General features: G+C 39.1%; 3 protein-coding genes across 4 annotated transcripts in view; 1 reads left to right on the top strand and 2 right to left on the bottom strand.

Moving 5' to 3' along the window:
• LOC105207919 (glucose-6-phosphate 1-epimerase) overlaps nt 1-2887 on the bottom strand; it is a 74242-nt gene extending 71355 nt beyond the window's left edge. Inside the window, exons 1-2 of the mRNA XM_039454263.1 lie at nt 2414-2887; nt 2295-2330 (exon numbers count right to left, since the gene is read on the bottom strand). Of these exons, the coding sequence (XP_039310197.1) occupies nt 2295-2330; nt 2414-2474 (97 nt within the window). The 5' untranslated portion in view covers nt 2475-2887. The remainder of the gene's footprint in view (nt 1-2294; nt 2331-2413) is intronic.
• Nucleotides 1-22198, top strand: part of LOC105197680 (unconventional myosin-Ie) — a 40486-nt gene that overhangs the window by 7644 nt on the left and 10644 nt on the right. Inside the window, exons 2-10 of one of the 2 annotated variants that reach the window (XM_011164164.3) lie at nt 1315-1440; nt 1826-1915; nt 5281-5375; nt 5496-5673; nt 5791-5953; nt 6063-6170; nt 6331-6459; nt 6705-6901; nt 7321-7488. In XM_011164164.3, coding sequence (XP_011162466.1) covers nt 1315-1440; nt 1826-1915; nt 5281-5375; nt 5496-5673; nt 5791-5953; nt 6063-6170; nt 6331-6459; nt 6705-6901; nt 7321-7488 — 1254 coding nt within the window. Of the gene's footprint in view, nt 1-1314; nt 1441-1825; nt 1916-3887; nt 4750-4832; nt 4869-5280; nt 5376-5495; nt 5674-5790; nt 5954-6062; nt 6171-6330; nt 6460-6704; nt 6902-7320; nt 7489-22198 lie in introns of those variants that run through there. The other variant, XM_026131635.2, reaches the window with a different exon arrangement.
• LOC105197679 lies at nt 8464-21855 on the bottom strand. Its single transcript, XM_011164163.3, has 3 exons — nt 21612-21855; nt 10632-10844; nt 8464-9219 (listed from the first exon to the last, which is right to left on the bottom strand). Exons 2-3 carry the CDS (start codon nt 10841-10843, stop codon nt 8520-8522), a joined length of 912 nt encoding a protein of 303 aa, XP_011162465.1. The 5' UTR covers nt 10844; nt 21612-21855; the 3' UTR covers nt 8464-8519.

Here is a 22198-nt window from a genome sequence, read left to right as displayed (position 1 = left end):
AGATTATCAATTCTTTCAAGAAGATTTTGTATTCTTGTTTATATATAAAACAAAGATTGTTAATTTGATACTAAATTTTTTAAAGTATCTAAAACTTTGTTCAAGTACAGAGCTGAAAATAATTTTCAGCTAAACTATCAAAATAATTACGTGAGTACAGTCAAGCTTGTTGTTAAAATCAAAATATCAAAATGCTTCTTGCAGCATTGCTCATCGTGCTTCAACTTTCTTCATAATTATTTTGATGGTCCAACAAAATTATTATCAAACCTGTATCCAGCTAAATTTTTAGTTATTTCAAGCAAAACCTTACTTCAAAGCGTAATCAATCGTTTACGCTTAGAAACCTTGATATCCGTTAATTGGCTTTGACCGACGATGGATCATGTCAAGCAATCCTTTAAAATGCAATTAAGATGATGCATAGAACGAGAAAGAGGCTTTGTGTAACACCTCGCACTATTATATTCGACACTTACTCTTCAGTTGTACGGAATCCGTTGAAAGAGAATCGCCCGACCGGAAGTAATCACATACGCTGACATACGATTTCTCTCGCGTTCTCCAATGCCACGCCACGTGCAACCAAGAATGCACATTTCACGCGCCGGATTTCCATTCGCCTGACTGACAACTTTTTACCTTGACTTGTTTACGACTGATTCTTACCTAAAGCTCTTGAGTCTTTCTTAAAATTGTGTAAATTGAATAAAGAAATATAAGGGTTATTTACAGTCTATAAAATAAATATAGAGGAAACGTGAAGCTGGGAGATGAAAAGAGCTCTACGATATATAAAATCTTTCGTTGGACTTAGAAATGGCAAAGAACAAAAATTTATGTCAACACGTGTGTGTTTTTTTTTTTATTAACTCTTTCTGTTACGATGACCCAATAAAATAAACGATACTTGAACGATTATTACGGGATAAAATGTTAGAACGCGGCGTCCCTTGCAATATATAGAGCAAGTCGGACTTTGACAGGTCAGGTCAGTTTAAAAATCGCTATATATAAATAATGCATTAATGCTTAAGTGTAGCGTCTATTATAAACCTCCGCGTTAAAAGGGCATACTAAGAGCGCTGGACTGAATCCTCTGAAAGAGGAGCGGAAACGATCGATGAATCGGCGATCCGTGAAACGTCGGAGCGAATAAGCACTTCTTATACTCGCGACACAGAAATTGTAATTGGATTCGCAAAGCGCGACGTCCGCCGATTTCTCGTGTGTCGCTACGATCGTAATTTAAATTCGCGACGATACGAAACTAAAAGCGTGTTATCGTTAATCAAAATCAATTTGTTTTCTCAGGTGTACCACTGGCAGAGTCAAAATGTCAAAATTTCCGGGGTGGACGACATGGTCCTCCTGCCGAAAGTCAACGAGGATGCCATTATCGAAAATCTCAGAAAGAGATATATGGATGATTACATATTTGTATCCTTTTCCTGCGTGATATTAGATACTCGTGAGAAAATATATAATTTCGAAAACAAGTATTTCGTGATAGCTTAATTCTACAATGCTATTGTCGATAAATTTTCAATTAACATTTTAATATCAAAGATTTTACTAAATTTGAATTAGCACCTCCAAATATTATTAAGATTCTTTGACTTTGAGTGTTAGATAAGTTATTTTAATATCTGGCAACATACAAATTAGAAACATTTTTTTAATATTCTTAAAAATGTAAAACAAATTTTTTAATTATGTTGGTGAATTTTAACAGAGTAGCATCAAAAAAATATGAACATCTCTCATAGTGCAAAATTAATTAATTGTGACATAATTCGTAAAGTGTTCCTTAACATATCATCAGACATGCATCGGACCCGTATTGGTATCGGTTAATCCTTTCAAGCAGATGCCATACTTTGGAGAAAAAGAAGTCGAGATATATCAAGGAGCAGTAAGGAATGAAAATACGATAATTATTTAGAATAAGCGCTTCATCTCAAATCTTAATAAAAATGTATTCATTCAATGCGTTTATACTCAAAATGAAAGAATCTGGAAGAAAAGCGTGGCGGTCTGCTCCGTGAAACAAGTTATTAAAATCAAATACATAAATCATAAATGATTGGCCGTAAAAAAACCTAGTTGCAAATTTAGTCCAATTAATAACTTCTTTTTAATATATATTATTCTAACGCATTCATCTTGAGTCCATAAAATTTTATATTTGTAACGTTTTTAAATCAATACGCAAATTATACAATTACATAAATATCTTATACGGATTCATTATTCTGATCTAATGGTAAGATAGGCGTTGATTTTCCACTTACCGACATCACGACGCGCAGCAGCGGAATTGTAACTACCTGCAACACACACAAATATCAAATCTCGGTTAACGACTCAAACGACACAATTAACATTAAAAAACTAAGATAACATTACTCACCAGAGGGTTGTTCCGCCGTTGCCCGATGCCCCCCGGGCCTCCGCCTCCTCTCAGATCGCATCGTCAACACAACACTCGCGAAACGAGAGATCAATTATGATCGCGCGCTAATTATAATCGCAACAGTATCACGCGCGATATCATCACGTAGCGAAAGGGGCGTACAACCGCGCGAGGATGTGATCCATATCGATATTCCGTCGGGACATTTCGCAGACGTAAACTCGGAAGTAGCTGCGCACACGAACCGATCGACATCGATGATAACACGCGATGCATTGGCCGGGATGATTCGCGCGAGGAGAATTAAGTTGACTTTTGCGTCGTCCCGCAAGAACAACACGCGCTCGTCACGGAGCGATCTCGCTATCTCGTCCGAACGTTTATCCCATTGCAGTTACTCACGAAAACTCGTACGTGCAAAGACAACTCCGCCGACATTCGATGACGTCACGCGAGGGAATACGCCAATGAACCGTATGAACGTTGCGGCAAGAGAGGCTCGCCCGCCAACTTCACACCTCGCAAGAAAGAGAGAGTGTTTGTGTGTAGATCACCGATCCGTTCAAGCGTTTTACTGTACATATTGTCAGACACGAGAACTCGGATGTATGTACGAGGCAAATCCGCTCGACATCAACGATGATATGCGAAGGGACAGGCGTACGAATGCCGCGAATCGTCGCTCGTCGCCCGTCGACCGTCGCACGGCGACGAGTCAACAGTCAACACACACGTTCCAGGACGATCGTCACATTCGTCACACGACACTCATTTCGTAAACAATCGAGCTGTATGTGCCGAGATACACACGGCGAGACCGGAGCAGACGCTGCGACGTCTGCGCCGGCTGGCCGTCTTACCCGAAATGCGTAGTAGCCGTCGTGCCGCCGCCATGTCGCCGGTCCGCTAGGCGAACTACTGCGTACTTCCGCGCGACAGATTTCCGCGAATTCAACTATCTTTTGTGTAATGCGCGTATCGCGGCGATTCCTCGTCACACGATTGTCACACGTGTGTCTGAATCGAGCTTCCTGCGGTTGTACTTACAACGAAAATATGTCGTAACGACTGTCGACGCTGGACCTGTTAGCCCCACGTTTGCTACACAGTCGATCGCCGCTCCACTACTGTCCTCTGTTAGTGGAATGCCATACTCGCTCCGAATAATTTCGAAGCAAATTCAGCATTCCGCTAATAGAGGACAGTAGTGGAGCGGCGGTCGGCAGTGTAGCAAATGTGGGGCTAATCGGTTCAGCGTCGACAGTCGTTACGACGTATTTTCGTTGTAAGTACAACGGCAGGAAGCTCGATTCAGACACACATGTGACAATCGTGTGACGAGGAATCGCCGCGATACGCGCATTACACGAAAGATAGTTGAATTCGCGGAAACTGTCGCGCGGAAGTACGCAGTAGTTCGCCTAGCGGACCGGCGACATGGCGGCGGCACGACGGCTGCTACGCATTTCAGGTAAGGCGGCCGGCCGGCGCGGACGTCGCAGCGTCTGCTCCGGTCTCGCCGTGTGTATCTCGGCACATACAGCTCGATTGTTTACGAAATGAGTGTCGTGTGACGAATATGACGATCGTCCTGGAACGTGTGTGTTGACTGTTGACTCGTCGCCGTGCGACGGTCGACGGGCGACGAGCGACGATTCGCGGCATTCGTACGTCTGTCCCTTCGCGTATATCATCGATGTCGAGCGGATTCGCCTCGTACATACATCCGAGTTCTCGTGTCTGACAATATGTACAGTAAAACGCTTGAACGGATCGGTGATCTACACACAAACACTCTCTCTTTCTTGCGAGGTGTGAAGTTGGCCGGCGAGCCTCTCTTGCCGCAACGTTCATACGGTTCATTGGCGTATTCCCTCGCGTGACGTCATCGAATGTCGGCGGAGTTGTCTTTGCACGTACGAGTTTTTGTGAGTAATTGCAATGGGATAAACGTTCGGACGAGATAGCGAGATCGCTCCGTGACGAGCGCGTGTTGTTCTTGCGGGACGACGCAAAAGTCAACTTAATTCTCATCGCGCGAATCATCCCGGCCAATGCATCGCGTGTTATCATCGATGTCGATCGGTTCGTGTGCGCAGTTACTTCCGAGTTTACGTCTGCGAAATGTCCCGACGGAATATCGATATGGATCACATCCTCGCGCGGTTGTACGCCCCTTTCGCTACGTGATGATATCGCGCGTGATATTGTTGCGATTATAATTAGCGCGCGATCGTAATTGATCTCTCGTTTCGCGAGTGTTGTGTTGACGATGCGATCTGAGAGGAGGCGGAGGCCCGGGGGGCATCGGGCAACGGCGGAATAACCCTCTGGTGAGTAATGTTATATTAGTTTTTTAATGTTAATTGTGTCGTTTGAGTCGTTAACCGAGATTTGATATTTGTGTGTGTTGCAGGTAGTTACAATTCCGCTGCTGCGCGTCGTGATGTCGGTAAGTGAAAAATCAACGCTTATCTTATTATTAGATCGGAATAATGAATCTGTATAAGATATTTATGTAATTGCATAATTTGCGTATTGATTTAAAAACATTACAAATATAAAATTTTATGGACTCAAGATGAATGCGTTAGAATAATATATATTAAAAAGAAGTTATTAATTGGACTAAATTTGCAACTAGGTTTTTTTATGGCTCAATCATTTATGTATTTGATTTTAATAACTTGCTTCACGGAGCAGATCGCCACGCTTTTCTTTCAGATTTTTTTATTTTGAATGAAAAGGTATCGAATGAGTGCATTTTTATGAAGATTTGAGGTGAGGGTTCTTATTATAAATAATTACCAAAGTACTATATTTCCATCTCGTTGGAAAACAAAAAAAGTCTTGTATTCCTTTAGGCACCGTACGAGAATCCACCTCACATCTATGGCCTGGCAGATGAGATGTTTAGAAACATGATGATTGACAATGAAAGTCATTGCGTCATTATTAGGTAAATGATCTTTTGCTTTAAGATAATTTTATGTGAAAAATTTTTAAATTTATGTTTTTACATTTGGAAATTTCTTTTTAATATTGAAAATCAATTAGTTACATTTATTTTAATTTGCAGTGGTGAATCGGGCGCGGGAAAAACAGTTGCGGCAAAGTACATAATGTCTTACGTGGCGAGGGTGAGCGGCGGAGGCAAAAAGGTTCAAAAAGTAAAAGATGTGATCTTGGAATCAAATCCACTTTTGGAGGGTTTTGGCAATGCAAAGACAGTGCGAAATAATAACAGCAGTAGATTTGTACGTTTTAAATTATGTTTGAATTAGTACACTAATTTTTACTAATTTGCTAATTATATTACAATCAACAAGACTATTATGTGAATAGAAAGAAAGGAAGTCTTCTTAAATTTACAGGGAAAATATGTAGAGATGCAATTTGGACCGGGCGGTCAGCCAAACGGTGGTAAAATTTCCAATTTTCTTTTGGAGAAATCGCGAGTAACGTGTCACAATCCCGGTGAGCGAAATTTCCACATATTTTATCAGCTGGCAACGGGAGCCAATGAGGAAATGAGATGTGAGTGAATGATTGAGTAATTAAAATACTACAGAGATAAAACAGAAAAACGTATAGGATAATTTTAAAAAATTTACAACAATAATATAAGAGAATTTAAATTTTATAGCGGAGTTTGGATTGACGCACCTCGATTATTATCAGTATCTGAGTTATGGTGGTGATTATAGGGTAGACGGAACAAATGATGCGCGGGATTTTCAGGAAACTCTGAAAGGTACATAATTAAATGTATCTTTGTGTGTTAAGCAATTTTTGTGTAATTATAACTAATAGTATAATATTACATAATTATTATAGTACATTTTTGTATCTTATCTCCTAATTACTGATAGATCTCACTAATTTAATAATTATGTATTGTTTAATGTCTACAGCCTTGAGTGTTATGGGAATAAAAGACGCAGAAGTGACGGATATATTCAGACTGGTAGCTGGAATTCTTCATTTGGGAAATATACAATTTGCCGAGAACGGCAATTATTCGCAGATAGCTGATAAGCAATGTAAGCTACTCTATATTATAAGAAATAAAAATAGCGATTAATTATATAACTTATCTTTTATCGGTAAAAGTTTTTTTTTAAATGTAAGTCGCATAAAACACACTTATCTATATCTTATCGTATAAACACTACTAATCGATCGATAATAAAATAAGATTTGTATAATTTTTGCACGTGTCGGTACTATTATTTACATTTTCTATTTAGATAATTTTCTTTTCTAATTGTGTGAATTGTGTTTTTAGTTCTCGAGTTTCCAGCCTATCTCTTTGGAATCTCGGCAGAGCAGCTGTCACATAAATTGATTTCTCGAGAATTCGAGTCAAAATGGGGAAGTCAATCTGAAAGCGTGGACGTGACGCTGAATGTAGAGCAAGCGCTTTATGCGCGAGACGCTTTGGCAAAGGACATCTACGCTAGACTTTTCGACTACTTGGTTAAGGTGTGGCAGAGCACTTATTCCAAGTTTCAAAATTTATCCAAAACGATTAATTTTTTAATTACATAGAAACATGTAAAAAATCCCATTTTGCACTAATTATATTTCACTTATCATAGAGAAAAAAGTACGCGATAATTTCGTATCGTATTAAAAGTTGATTATAAAATGAGTATTTATCGGTTTTTATAGAGGATAATATTATTAATTTTATTTTAATCTTTATGATCTTTTCTCGAGTAAGGGAACAAATTGCTCTTATTTGGCATAAAAGAATTACATATAAAAAATATTAATTTATATGTAATTAATCTTATTTTAATTAGAATAATTAGATCAATGTAATCTTCTATCCAAAATTATCGCATAATTTTAAAAAGCGCTTATAGTTCTCCATTATTGAATAATTAATGATTTTACAGAAAGTCAATTCAGCCATGGAGACAAACACGGACGGATACGAGATCGGAATTTTGGACATATACGGCTTCGAGATCTTCGAGAAGAACGGCTTCGAGCAATTCTGCATTAATTTCGTGAACGAGAAATTACAACAGATTTTCATCGAGCTTACATTGAAGGCGGAACAGGTAAGTTCTTTTGTTATAATATATCATTCTCTTTGTGACTCGCATTAAATTAGTTTCGATATTTGTTCATCTCTTTGATAAAGATGAATAGCAAATTGCCAAAGAATGTAATAAAAAAATTGTATTGGCTTGCACGCTTATTTATTATTGGAGCAAGTTAATATATTATATGTTTCCTTAATTCTATATTAGTTAACTATACGTATATTACAAATATATATTAATCTGCATAAATAACAATGTTTATATATTTTTATGGTGAGTCGTTATATTCGGCATAAGTTAAACTTCAAGCTAATACTAAAACATCAATTTTAACGTCGCAATATTAATTTTTTTTTGAGACATAATAATTATCTCTAAAGAATCAACATTCTATTTCCAATAATAAGTTTCAATAATAATTTCCAGTAAAAACTAGACCGATATATGAATAACACAAATAAGATAGATATAAGCTTTGTAATCGAAAAAAGCTCATTTCTCCCTTATTTGTCTTATCCTATTTCCAGAATTTTTGTATGACTGAGTTCTGGCTTTTTTCATATTAAATATTGATCCTAATTGAGGTAAAAAGTCATGACCTATTTTCATACATTGTATAGACATGAAATTAATACTTTTTGGAATCTTTTATATTTAATCGTTAAAACTCTTTCTATATGTCGTAATCTTTTGTCGTTAAAATTTTGATAGTTTAAAATAATATTTAATAAGACTTTTTAAATTAAAATAAATTAGTTAATCGAGTTATTTTAACAACTTGCACCTATAGAGTAGAAAACAATTCTCATGTGGGTGAATTTTCATCCAGAACACTTTAATGTCAGAAAACGATAAGTATAAGCATTCTAGGATTAATGCTTATTGTGTAATTAATATTTTCTTTCGAAATATGTTATCAAACTTTTTTTTGTACTTTTAAACAAAGATGAAATGCGATCGAAAATTTTGAGGGTCGTGATTAAATCTATACTTTTCGGAAAAGCTATTTTTTTTTTTTTTTTTTTCCCCTATACTGATACTTGATTTTATTCTTCGATGAAACCGTATCCCGGCAGGATGTCTGTCCTCCTAAGCGGATACCTCTGTACAGGCGTGGTTTGCGCCATCAATATCCGTCCGTGGCCTTTGCTGGGTGGCGCGGGTATCTGTTTGGGTAGTTCGCTGGACGTGACCATGGAATTTTCTGTGGTCGACGTTTCGTCCACTCCGTAATCGTTCGCTTTAGCGATATCCTCGTTTCTCAGAACAATACCGTCGACGCGACGATCGAATTTCTTAGGTGGTCGAGTCTTCTTGTCCCGCGTCTTCCACTCGGTCTGCCTTTCGAAGGGTCGCGTGACTCTGAGGTATCCTACCGCACCCTTGCTCGGGGTCGCCGTGGACGGCGGTGGGGCGACGACGGTGTCCTTGCGGAAGGAGCCGCTGTTTCCCCGCACGTTCACGTAGACCTTGGGCCGACCGCTCTTGAGGTAGTACAGCTTCTCGTCGAGGCTCGGCAGCTTCGGGTGCAACGATGCGCGATTGTCGTCGCCGAAGGTGTCCAAACGGTAGTTCGGACTCAGGCCTATATCTCGCACACCGAGGATCGAGTGCGGGATCACCTCGGGATTCGGCGGATAGTCTTCGTTCGGCGTCCGTTGCTCCTCCTTCAGCATCGTACGCATCAGACCCTGCAGATTCGCGGCGTCCATCTCGTCCGCGCTCTGCAACTCGATCTCGAAGAGCCTGAGACGAAGAAAGAGGAAACTCAATTTCACTTAATTTCATGTAGATTATAGCTTCTTCTCGCTAATACAAGCGCCGAAGATTGATATCGCACGGATGGAGCTTTGAGACGTACGAATAATCAACGGTAAATACACGGTATGAGAGAAAGAAATAGCATAACATCGAAGCTAATCGGATATTAGTGGTGGGCACCGAGCGAGCGGGAGATTGCTTTTTTTTAATTTTCACGACATTACGAGGTTAATCCGATCACGATTACAGGTGTCATTGTTCGGAAATGCCTCTGTGCCCCAAACTCGCGGTTATTCGCGATTATTAAACCGCAGCGATCGCGATGGGAATTGAGAGACAATCGGTCTGTCTAGCCTTAATCGCGCTTACTATTTCGCTTTGAAAATTACCGGTTGCATCCGGCGCGCGGCGTATCGGTGCTTGAAGATACGAATTGTGGTCACGTAAATCTGCCATCGTTGAAATTACACGGGAGCAATTACCCGACCGGGTTTCTCACGTTTCTCGTGCGCCGCAACGAAGACGGCTTTTCATTCGCGCTAATTGGGCCGCTTTCCGCCGGTGGGAAAGAACGTAGGATTTTCCTCTTTTGTTCGAGCGATTTAGAATCGCGAGACCCTGGTAAATATCGTTTCGTAATCGCGCTGAATCAGAGAGAGTTTTCCGAGGAGGAGCCGTTAAGTAGAATGGAACAACGCTGCCATCGTTGGTCAATATTTAGCGACACGCATTAATAAAAGCCTCAAAGTTCAATAGAATTACTATCAAATTATATGTTAAGGGGGAGTAGGAAGGTTTGCAACGATGAAAACTTGGCGAACTTTGGCATGTTACTATAAGCACAGGAATTGGATACGTAATTATTTTTTGTGCACAATTTTTATTATTTATTAATAAAAAAAAATTTGTCTATGTTCGTTCTCAAGTTATCTCTGTAAAATCCTCAGACTTACATCGCGATGAATCAGACTGCAGCTGGCAGCAACTTAATATGTTAATCTTCTGTAACTTTTCAAATAGTTTTTTTATTGTTAATATATAAAATAAATAGCTCACAAAAGGATTTTATATTTAATTCGTTAACGAATCAAAGTTTACTAATTTTTCTTTTATCCCAAATCTTTCTACCCCCCTCGAGTAAAATCAAAGTCAAGTGCAATCAATTAATGAAAGCGAGTTTCGATAAAGTCTTACTATCTCAAACTAAATTTTAATTAAAGACGAGCGGATAACAATTGACAGATAATCGATCACTTTGAACGAATTCGCAATTCTAAACGCGAAACGAAAGTGAATTGCCTGCGACGGCCGTGGAATATAATGAGGATACCGGACGATGTAGAGAAAAAAAAATAGTCTGAAAAAAGCAGTGTGAGTGAACGCTAGTGAATCGATACCTGTAGTCCTCGGTATCAGGTCTCTCCACGTTGGTGTTTCGCGAGACGCCGCCGTGCAAGGACTTGCCCTCGAGAGATTTGCGCGCGGATAGTTCCTGGTCCTGGTGAATGTGATTAGGCGACGAGGGTGGCCTCGGCAGGACCATGGCCGACGTGGTCAGCTCGAACACGACGAGCAGCAACGTGGCGCAGACGCTAATTTTCCGCGACATCCTGCAAAGGTTTTCTCCTTGTGAGAAAAATTCTCCCCTCTATGATTTTATCCTGCTTACTTGTACGATTATTTCGTGAAATGTTTTTCTCGCGATATTTTTGTAAACGATTTTAACCACCGAAGTGGCAAGTAAAAAGGATATGTTTTTTTTCGTAGGTTTTGAACTGCCAAATCTGATTCTGATCTTGGAAAAAATTTTACTTCATCGGAAAAATATTCATAAAATCAGCATATGACTAAAACATCTAGTAACATAAATTATTATTATTATTGAGATTTACAAACGTATTAATTCGTGTTTCACTGCTAGAACTATGCTTTTATTTTAAATAGTTCATGTTGTGCTTGATAAAGAAAATCAAAATGTTATTAACATTTAAAAATAAAGATATCAATGGAAATTATTTCACATTTTGATCACAGCACTCGTAAAAGCATTGTTCATTACATTTTTTCAAGGCTTTCTCCTAGAATATTTTGTATTCCGTTGTAGTATTTTACGATTAGAAATTGTATAAGATTAGTGCAAAAGAATATATTTTCAAGCTCCAACATCCGCTTTGATCGAATAAGGTCTTCTCCATTTATTAATGTGTGTTGCTCATATCGATCGATTTTCATTTATTATTTATTTTACTATAGTTTTATACTTTCATTAACATACCGTTTTTATAATAGCTTCGCGGAAAGAACGGTTCTACTAAAGTAGCTAAAAATTTTGTTGAATCATCAAAATAATTATGTTGGACTTTCAAACTGAATTGCTAGTCTGTAGCATTGTTCATTGTACTCGAACATCTGTCACAATTTTTTTTATGGTTCACTAAAATTATTTTTAGATCTGTATTCAGCTAAATATTTAGATACTTTAACAAAATCGTTCTTTCAATGTTCAAATGCTAATTTTAATAGTTTCCCGATAAATTAAAATTTCGAAAGGACAGTATTCCAAATTCAGTGACTCAAAAATAAAAAAAAACACGATGTTTGCTTGTTATTTTGGAGGCAAAAATTGACCCAATTTATTCACCGTTCTTTGTTTCGCTATTTCAATTCACATTAGTCACTTGGTTTCGCAACTAAAGCGTGGCTTCGCCACGCCAAAGAGAAATTGAAGAAAACGCTGCGGCTGTCTCCCGCGATTGGTCAACTCGCTTACATAAGCGAGACACAATGTATGTGTCTCCAATTGAAATCCGGCCAGGCCGGAAATTAATAACGTATGATTAGATAGTCGTTGCGCGAAGTAGCGGCAGGATATCCGTGTAATTAGGCCGATTACGCGGGCGCGTGATACTATTTTTTTTTTTTTTTTTTTTTTAAATTTGTTTTGACAGTCGAGACTCGGGCGATTTCACGGGGCGTTTCTTACCGCCGAAAAACCGTGGCAGGAAGCACGACAAAGTAACGGGACGCGACGCCGTGCTCGACCATGCCGTGTAACGAGCACGTTAGCAATAAACGTGGTGAAAGTTTTACTCGCCCGAGCGGCCCCGGCGAACAAAATGATACAATTTCTCTTGTTTTCCTTACGTAAGGTACGTATACGCGCGTATTCAAGAATGTACTCGTTGCCCCGAAAGACAATTGCCTTCGGAATCGACGGGCACAATTTTTCCGGTACGTTTACCTAGTCTCCGGCGTGTTGCCGGGAACGACTCGAGACATAAATTCCTTAGAAGAGAGCGCGAAGAGAGAAGTGGCGAATCAAGCCGAATAGCGACTCGTTACACTTTTGCCGCTTGATAGTTCGCGCGTTCCCGATAGTTTTCCGATCTCCCCGATCCTCGCGTGTAACAGACGAATCGGAGCGGACCGATGCCTAGCGATCTGCCGCCGCTTGGATCGATTGGATCGATCTGAAGCGGCGCGTCAGCGGCAGCGGCGGCGAGCATTGTCTCTAACGCTTTGTGTAGCGTTCGCCGAGCTCTGGAAACAAATCCGACGTTTAACGTAGGATGAAATCATCTGACCGTTCCTACAAATTCTACGCCAGTTTAGCCACGGAATGATAATTGCCCGCCGGGCACGACGATACGTTCCAATAAGCATCCAGCTCTTCTCTCCGATGGTGCAATAATTGAACGGGATCGAGGGATTATTTCCTCGGAATAATACACTCACCTTGCGCACAATCGAGGTGCAAGGTTGAACGCCGCGGCAAAAAGCTCATTTCGCAATTGCTTATGCAACCGTCAGGTCTTCCCCCTCCCCCCTCCCCTCCCCCTTCTGGTTATTTATAGCTCAATTATTATTAATTCTGCTGCGGTTCCCGGTCAATCCCGGCAGTGAATTTTACACCGGGAGATATTTCTCCCGCTTTCGGAAGGCCGCTTTCGTGAGATTTCACGTTTCGCGTGGCACGTCGAGGTGAGCTACGAGCTATTGTTTTCACGCGCGCCATTATTTTATCTCGAGAATTAGTATCTATATAAGTATCTATATATTTGCCAGTGTACATTTTAGATATCAAATACATTATTTTTATGCTAGGAACAAATCAAATGCGGCACGAGGTTCTTTCTCGCGCGGTATCCGATGTATCTATCGGACATACAATTCTTGCAAAGTAAAGAAAATGTGAAAATTCTGTTTAATATGAATACTTCAAATAAACTATATACATATCAAAAATGTGTGAATTAGATTATATCTTTATACTTTATTTACTCTATTTGTTATTAAATTGTTACTAAATTTTTTTTACAGCATTAAGAAAATTCTCAATTTTTTGTGTAAATATATTAAATATTCAAAATGATTTATACAAAGTTTTATTGTGATTGTTTAGTTATTTTGCAAAGAAATGAATTTTGTTTATTTTACAGAACTGATTTCTTGTAATGAAATTTTACATAAATCATCTTGAATATTTGAAGTACTTATACTTAAATAAAAAATTTAGATTTGTTTTATTATTTATTTAATTATTAATTATATTTTCATTAGAGCACATGTCTACGTCTTATTGAAATAATTTGTTATCCAGACAAAAAATGACCGTCAAATTTTTGCTACTACTTTCAAATGCAATATAAAACAATCTATAATTTTTTCATAAATGTTTTGAAGAATGTTTTACATATTCTTAAAAATTGAATTCCGTGATATTAAAATCCTTGCTTTATTAAACGGAATCCTTCTCTTTCCGTTTTCGTGTTATTAGAATAATAGTCAAGAAAGTGACACATCTCGGACGAAATAGGACGACTGCTGTGAAACATCACGTATTTCCGCACCATGTGAATCAAATTATAAATTATCGCGACTATTGTCAATATTGCACGGACAATTCGAGGCTTTATTCAAGCACGAGAGACACGATTTTCTCGGGCCTATTATTCGTCAATAATCAATTCTAGCGCTCGTCAAATCGCGATCGTTGCAAAAACAACGTTCCTAAAGAGCAAATAGAATTGTTTCTTTTTTTTTCTTCCGACCGTGAAAGTATCCGTAGCGGCCGAATAATTACAACCTTTTTTCCATTCCCGCGGCGAATCGTTAGAAATTTTTTCGGTTTTTGTTCGCTACTTTCTCCACTATGCTCTTAAATTTTTATTGTCTTCTATTAGAAATTTACATATAGCAAAGTATATGTGTGTATGTATATATATATCACTTTACCGGTTTTTATCTTTATCAATTAAAAGCCGAAATAATTATCGAGCAGTCAGGTGGTAGCGGAGATGGCGGGCCACCGCTGAGAAAAGTGCGATACAAAACGATATTATAACAGATTACGAAAGCAATTTAACCGAGGCGTTAATCTGGCCAAGAATCTGTTTCTCGATCCGCTAGAGAAAATCTCAAGGATTTCTGAAACCTAATACTTTCTAGATCACGTTTTACAATCAGTGAAAGGTCTTAAAGGTAGAAGTAATATCTCGCGAGTAAGACAAATCCCCGATATAAATTCAAGAAACAACGATCTACGCATTACTGTAATAACGTTGAATAATTCGATCGCGATAGCGGCCTACTTGGAGAACGCACGCCACTATCCCAGAATGCGTAAAGAACAAGAAGTCCGAGTCCGACGCATAGAAGATATACGCGTAAGACGTATTATCAAACCGGTTTTCGCGAAAGAGATGTGTTTGCGCGATAGACGCATTTATACGCGAACGAAGTATAGTGGATAGGATAGGACGTGCCGGAGGAACAACAACAGGAGCCCACGACGTCCGTTAATCGCGACGTTACCGTTCGTCCGGCAGAAATACAATACAATATATAACGGGGAAGACCCTTCTTTCTTTCTCGCGAGCACGCGCTCTCGCGAGATCTACGCTGCCGCCGCCACTTGGCCGATTCACGTGGAGAGTCGCGGCACACCGTGGGTGTGGCTCACGGCGCGGTGAACAGGTTCTCTTAAAAAGTGCAAGTGCAATCGTTGCCCTGGTGAACGTGCTCGGCTGACGCTCGATGAAGCGGAGCGTGCGACTCTCCAACCACGTGGGGAGAGCCCGTCCGACCTGTCAAGCGGCGGCGGCGGCGGCGCGCGGTGGTTCTCACCAGCGAAATCACGCTTACCGAATCGCGCGCACCCTGACATTTCGTGTCGACGTCATCGTCGCGGTGCATTTCGCATGCACGCGTGCGTTTCCCTTTTTTTTTCTTTTTTTTTTTACCACGCCAACTAGCAATTTTCCCCTCTCGCTGTGACGCAATTCGCACGACTTGGCGGTGCTGCTTGCCGCTGAATTACGATATCGCTAAGTCAACCAGCTGGTTAACCCTTTTGATACATTGATAAAAAAGAGTTTGGTAATAGTCACCAATTGTTGAATGGAACAATGTCAATTAAATATTTGGTTGAACCAAATTACAATAATACGGTCTATAATACGCTCGTTATTTCTAAACAATAAAATGACATAGACAGATAGATCATTAAACGAGCAATTGAAACGATATAACGAATGATTTCATAACACAGTATTGAAGTATGATAAAACGAACGTTTGACTTAGTCATCTTCAGTTTAATAACAATTATTTACATAGAATAAACTTGAAAAATTCATAAATACACTGAAAATATTATATTTATATTTTGTTCAAGTTTATATTATGTAAATTATTTTTATTATATTTGAATACTGTGTTATAAAATTATAATATATTTCCTTTTAATTACTCGTTTAATGACTTATCTTTCTATAGCAAATTATAATATTTATTAATATTTAATTGCTTGATTTATTTTACTCGATATATGACAGTTATTACCAAACTCCTTTTTTCAGTACACGTCGTTGAAGTTCTACAAGCATTTCCCTATTCGAGTCTACCGACAAGTCTTTATTCAGAGAACCGAGACGGTTTGTACATCCCGGCCGTCTAATTGCGTCCTGTGCGAACGTTTATCATTTCACTTCCTACATATCACGAAAACGAAGAAAGTTCAAGTAAATATGCTTAATTTTCGAGAAAGTTACAGACTCGATTGAGTCTTTCATTGCGGTCGGAGAATAATCGAAATCGCGCGGTTTCCCCTTAATGGCAATCGGTAAAAGAACATCTTCAGAATTTCCGTCGGGAAGTTGGAAAGAACAGGAAATAGCAAAGCGGTTTGATAGATTTTTTCTTCTCGACATTAATGATCGCTCCAAGATATTTAAATTCAAGAAAGTATCGCTTCTGCTGTTGATAATGAGATACCAGACGGCTGTCGTCTCGAGCAATTTTTGAGATAGAATCGCGAATCGATAGAAGAAATAATTTTAAAGATAGAATAGTGACAAGCGAAAAGATTCGAACTTTAACGGAGAAAAATATATCTTTTATGCACCGTGGAAATTCTGCTGATTCGAATCGAAGAGCTACTTGCAATTTTTTATATCGATCACAAAATATCGCGTGAATCGAATGATGGATCTGTGTGCCATTCTATATTGCGGATCGTGGGCGAGCCCGTTTTGAAACAGAACAACAGACAGATTTATTATTCATCGTCCATTGTGGCGTTTCCACTTCTAATTAATGAATGTCTGGCTGAAACGCGAAAGATCATCCATCAATCGCGTTCACGCTCAAATTTGGACGTCATGTAAAATTCAGCCATCCGGAGCAGAAGTCGTTACGCAGAGCGACGTTTATCGCGACAGCGTGATTTTTCGAATCGATAAAAGGCATAGGCCGGTCGTATGTCAGGCGGACATTACTCGATCTACGAGTCGCGTCGCGTCCGCTACCGTATGTAGATCTCGCGAGCGTATGAAGACCGAAACGGCGCGGCGCAGCGGCGAAGTAGGACGAGAGGGAATTTATTGTCGCAGCCTCCGCCTGTACGATACGAGACCGGAACGAATAATTCTAATGCAAACAGGGATTCATAAATAGTCGCCGATACAGTTATGTCCGCGCGGAAAATATCAAAGAAGTACTCGAGAAGTAGAGCCTACGAAGAAAGAGACGAATGTCTAAGAAGAAATATTTGTATGCTTAGAAAGTATAAAAACGAACTAGTGTGTTTATACACAGGGTACTTCGGAATGTGAGGGCAGACTCCAGAAATAAATACAGAACGTAAAGTTCAATATACAGTATAAATCAATTCGATTTAATTATCGAGATGTCGATAATTTTATTAATATTGTCACAGGCGAAAAATACTAAACATTTATAACTTTTGTTAGTAAACATTTTGTTATTTTACAGTTTTGTTAAATGAGTAATTTTATTATTCTCTTAATTATGTTATTTATTTTAAAAAATTCATCTTTGCTTGTAGATATGACACTGCTCTTTGTTCCATTGAACGTCCTTAATTAATTTGTCCAAGTTTAATGAAATTGTAAATAAGTAATATAATTAAGAGAATAATAAAATATTTACGAAATGAAATTATAAAGCAAAAACATTTTTACTAATAACAATTATAAATGTCTGATATTTTTCGTCTGTTATAATGTTAATAAAATTTATCTACATCTCGACAACTGATCCGAATCAATCTGCAATGTACATGAATTTTTTTATATTACAAACTGATTTTTTAAGTTATGCCATATGTTATGAAACACCCTGTACACATCGCATAAAATTATCATGATATTACAATTATATGCGTAATGCTGCGTATCCCATTATAGATACTTATTATAAAAGTAATTATTTGCTAGATTTTTTCATTGAGGATAATAATTCGCATATTGGATATCACAGTTTTTGATTAACCTCTATATTGTTCTGCTCGCGATGAAACATTTATGACGTCGCAATATCGCGATATATTACGACTACGATAAAACAAAGGAGTACGCTCGTGAATAGCGGAATTGAGTTGTAAGTGAACGAAATCGGTGACGCGTGCCGGCCGATTTCACTATTAATTAGTATTCGTAATCGTGCGCGGACAGCAATGGGATCAATGTACGATCGACAGTTTCTTTCTTGCTTTCGCGACATCGCTGATTCGCTTTCCTTCAGATTGGGAAGGGATAAATGTCGTTTTCTTTTTCGGCTCTCGAGAAATTTTTTTTTTTCACGATGCACACAGATTTCTAAAAAGCGGCGCGGCGCGCGATTCTCTCTCGAGATGGATTCCGGATTGTTGGAAAACTGCTTGGCAAAACGCTCTTCGATCATAACGCCGCGCTGCGTTGAATCACGCACAACGGACAACGAGACGATGGTCAACGCGAGAGGTATCGCGAGCTATCGGAACTTAGAAAGTCGAGGAAACGTCGGTTGCCGGTTGCATGCGAACTGGTCGACTCCCACGCCATACTTACGGGCACTTGCTGTTCTTACGTAAATACTCGCGAGGCGCGTTATCGTTCGCCGATCGTCGATCGGTTCGAGCGAGGAAGGCGGAGGTGCAATTAAATTCACACCGGTGCAAAAACGAAAGTGAGAGCGCGTGGTCAAGGGCCAGGAGGGGAACCGCTCCCGGGTTTGTTTAAATGTATCCCCTTACGGCTTTCGAGTGTGCAAACTCTCCCCTGTTACTTCCTTATAAGCGCTACAATATTATTTAATATTAAATAATATTCCTGAAATATCATTTAATATCAATAAAAAGTGGTTAGATGTGCACTCCTGATAATATTATATGAGAAGTGAATAATAATATCATTTACTTCAATATTTTAAATTATCGGGAATATTATAACTTTTAAATGTAATAATTATAAGGTTTATAAATATTTTATGCATAATTCACATTAATTTTTGAACAAAAATAATATTTGTAGAACATTTCCATAAAATTCTACGGATATTGAAATAATATACCACGAATATATAATATTAATATTAAAAGTATTATAAGCAAAGATATGAACGCTCGTATCGTTAAATGTGAAAGTAAATAAGATGGTCAAAATTAACGAGCGAAACTAAGGATGTAATTTAAATAATTACCATTATTTTAATTAAAAGCATTATATTCTCGGAATATTGTTTTAATATTATTTTAATTTTTAATAATATTTTTATAATATTCTAGAAATATTATGTAGCACTTATAGGGTTTGGCCTTCTTTGAAAGAGATATACTCATAAAACGGCAACGTCATCCTTGTTTCTTTCATCGCTTGTTGTATTATACGCGGCATTACAAAATCCTGGCGGGAGTGGGGGGGAGGGGGAAGCGGATTTCACAATGACGTACAGAAATAGTATACTCGATCGTGTATGACGCGGGAAGCGGTAATTGACAATCATTATTCGGTGTGGCGCCCGAGCCCGCGAATCCGTCTTCTTGATAAAATAAAAGTGTTACGTGCCGCTCGCTGGGAAAAAAAAGGAAAAAAACTCGCAACTAGAGCGCCGCGCCTTTTCTCCTTCCGTTCGCCGTGCAGGAAATGATCTCTCTCCCCTCCCCTCCCCCTGTCTGAAAACGCGCGAGTCATCGCGGGGCCACTTTGATAGATCGATCACGATTGTCCCGCAGCGGACACGAAAACGAGCGGTCGGCGCGGGAGACTTAATTGGTCCTTTACGTAATCGCGCTTTTTCGTTCGCGCGCGAATCAAAGTCACCTCGTAAGCTTCTTTTTTTTTTCCTCTCACCCGCACACCCGTAGAGTGAAGACGAGGGAGGACGCGAAACTACTCTTCCGAAGGGAAGGAAACTTCAGGAACGATCAATCAAGTGATTAATCAGCGCCGAAGACGAAGCGTTTTAATTGTATCCTTCGCGCTCCGATTATTCGCCGTCTTCCCATCATTTTTCTAACGCTAAATCAGGTTTGTCGAGAACGATTAAGAGCGGTAACGCGCTTCGCGAACGTATGTAAAGGAGGATTTACGAGGCTCGTTTGATTACGACTTTGCGGCTGTTCTTTGTTCGAGCTGCACAGTCGCGATGGCGTTTCGCAACGCGGGGCAATTAAGTTTCATTAAAGAATATTGGCGGATAGCGAGCGGTTTAATCTAGCGCGAGCTGACAGTTGCGAAGTATCTATAAATGAATATCAACTTACGTGATGCTTGATATCACGTCGCAATACGCATAGGCGTGGACTCTTTTTCAAAATCCTTTCCCCGTTCCCATGACTTTTCCTCTTTTTTTTCTTATTTTAACTTTTCACGAAATATTTTACAAAATCAATTAAACTAAACAAATTGATATTGGCTTCGACGATTAAACTAAAATATTCAATATAATTGCTAATGCGAGCCGGACGCGGTTGTTGGAGCGTGAAAAAATAACAATGAATCGACATATAAATTATATACAATGTATCGAAATAAAGTTCACTAAACAATCGCGTTTGATTCGCATTGGCAATTATATTTAATATTTTGATTTTACAATGCTCTTGTTAGATAACAAAATTTAATTCGTGAATTATATATCCCGCAATGAAAGTATGCCGTTAATAATGATCGTACTTTTAGAGACGACGAATGAGTCGCATAAAACTTGCATCTCGCCGACGCTTTGCCGCGTCTCTCCCCCGAACAGTCCAAAACTGTACTTTAACAGATCACGCTACACGCGAAACGAGATTTAAGTCCTTTGACTTTACGAGCGAGGTTTGAGCGCGCAATAGCGGTATGGGTATAACCGCGACAATAAAATCTGAATGCCATTTCTACATCGAAACGTCGTTGTACATGACGAATCCTCATCGCCCTGTCTCCGTCGCGCTATTTAAATTGATCATTGCGACTGTCGTCGTCGCGAAATTCGCGAGGTAGACGTAAATCATGGAACTTGTCGGGTCCAACTGCAGCAAGAGTCGTGAGAGACTGTTTCTGTTAGTATGTACACGTAAGAGGTGTTTCGTTTAAGGCAATGCTAACTTAATCAATATTGGTTTAAACGATTGTTGTTGACGTTTAAGTGACTGCTACGCGGAAAGAACGATTTTACTGAAATATTAAGTATAGCTAAAATTAGCTACATTGAAAAAGAAATTTTTGTTAAAGTAAATATATTCATTTTAGTAACATTCCCTTAAAGAAATATTTCGCAAGTATAAGTTTATATAGAAATTATTTTATACTTACTAATACTTATTACAATTAAATATACGAAATGGTACTGGAATAAATATATTTGTTTAAAATCAAAACAATTTTTTCTCCGTGTCAAATAGAGATTGAAAATAATGATATAGAACGCTTTAGCTAGTTTAGCTTGTTGCTGGAATGTCAAAACTTTCTACAGCATTGCTTATCACGCTTCAACGTCCAACAAAATTACTTTCACATCTAGCTAAATTTTTAAGTACTCGAGTAAGCACTTTTTTTTGCATATGTATTGAAAAAGGCTCGCGTTCCGAATGTAACGTAGATACTTGAAACTCACTTGAAGCAACAAACATACGATCTTCTTGGATCCAATCTTGGATGTTCTCGCTCGTCACCTCCTCTCCGCAAAAATCCGCGGATCGCGTTGTCCTTCTTGTTCGGCAAAGTAGATCACTCGGTCTTTTTATTATGTAACGCGCGGTCCATTCGTCCGCGTGCGCGCGAGAATCGCGCCGATCGGTACCATTCGCGGCGAGGAACAAAACGTGATCGCGGCTCCGTGTACACTGCGGCCAAGGATCGAGTGAAGGTAATGAAATAGCTAAGTGAAGCGATCGCGGTCTCTCTTTCTCTCTTGTTCTTCCCACGTGCGGCTACCACCACTCCTCGCGCTTCGGGATTCTCGATTGGTCGCGTATCTCTCTCGTCGGCGGCTTTTAAATCCTTTTCGCGGCGCACACGTGGCTCCGGCGGAAACGCACCTGTCAAACATACTATATATCGCAACAAGGTTAATTTTAACGATGTGGATCAATTTAAGGATCGGAGGTTTCTCATGTCTCTGAACAAATGTTATTTCATATTTTCACGCTAGTCGCGCTTTACGAATGCGCGATGTCTTATTCACACGATACGGATGCGTTA

This window comes from Solenopsis invicta, chromosome 10 (genome assembly GCF_016802725.1).
Source record: "Solenopsis invicta isolate M01_SB chromosome 10, UNIL_Sinv_3.0, whole genome shotgun sequence".
Classification (NCBI taxonomy): Eukaryota; Metazoa; Arthropoda; class Insecta; order Hymenoptera; family Formicidae; genus Solenopsis; species Solenopsis invicta.
Note: the sequence above shows the minus strand (reverse complement) of the source record. Positions and strands in the feature narration are given on the sequence as shown.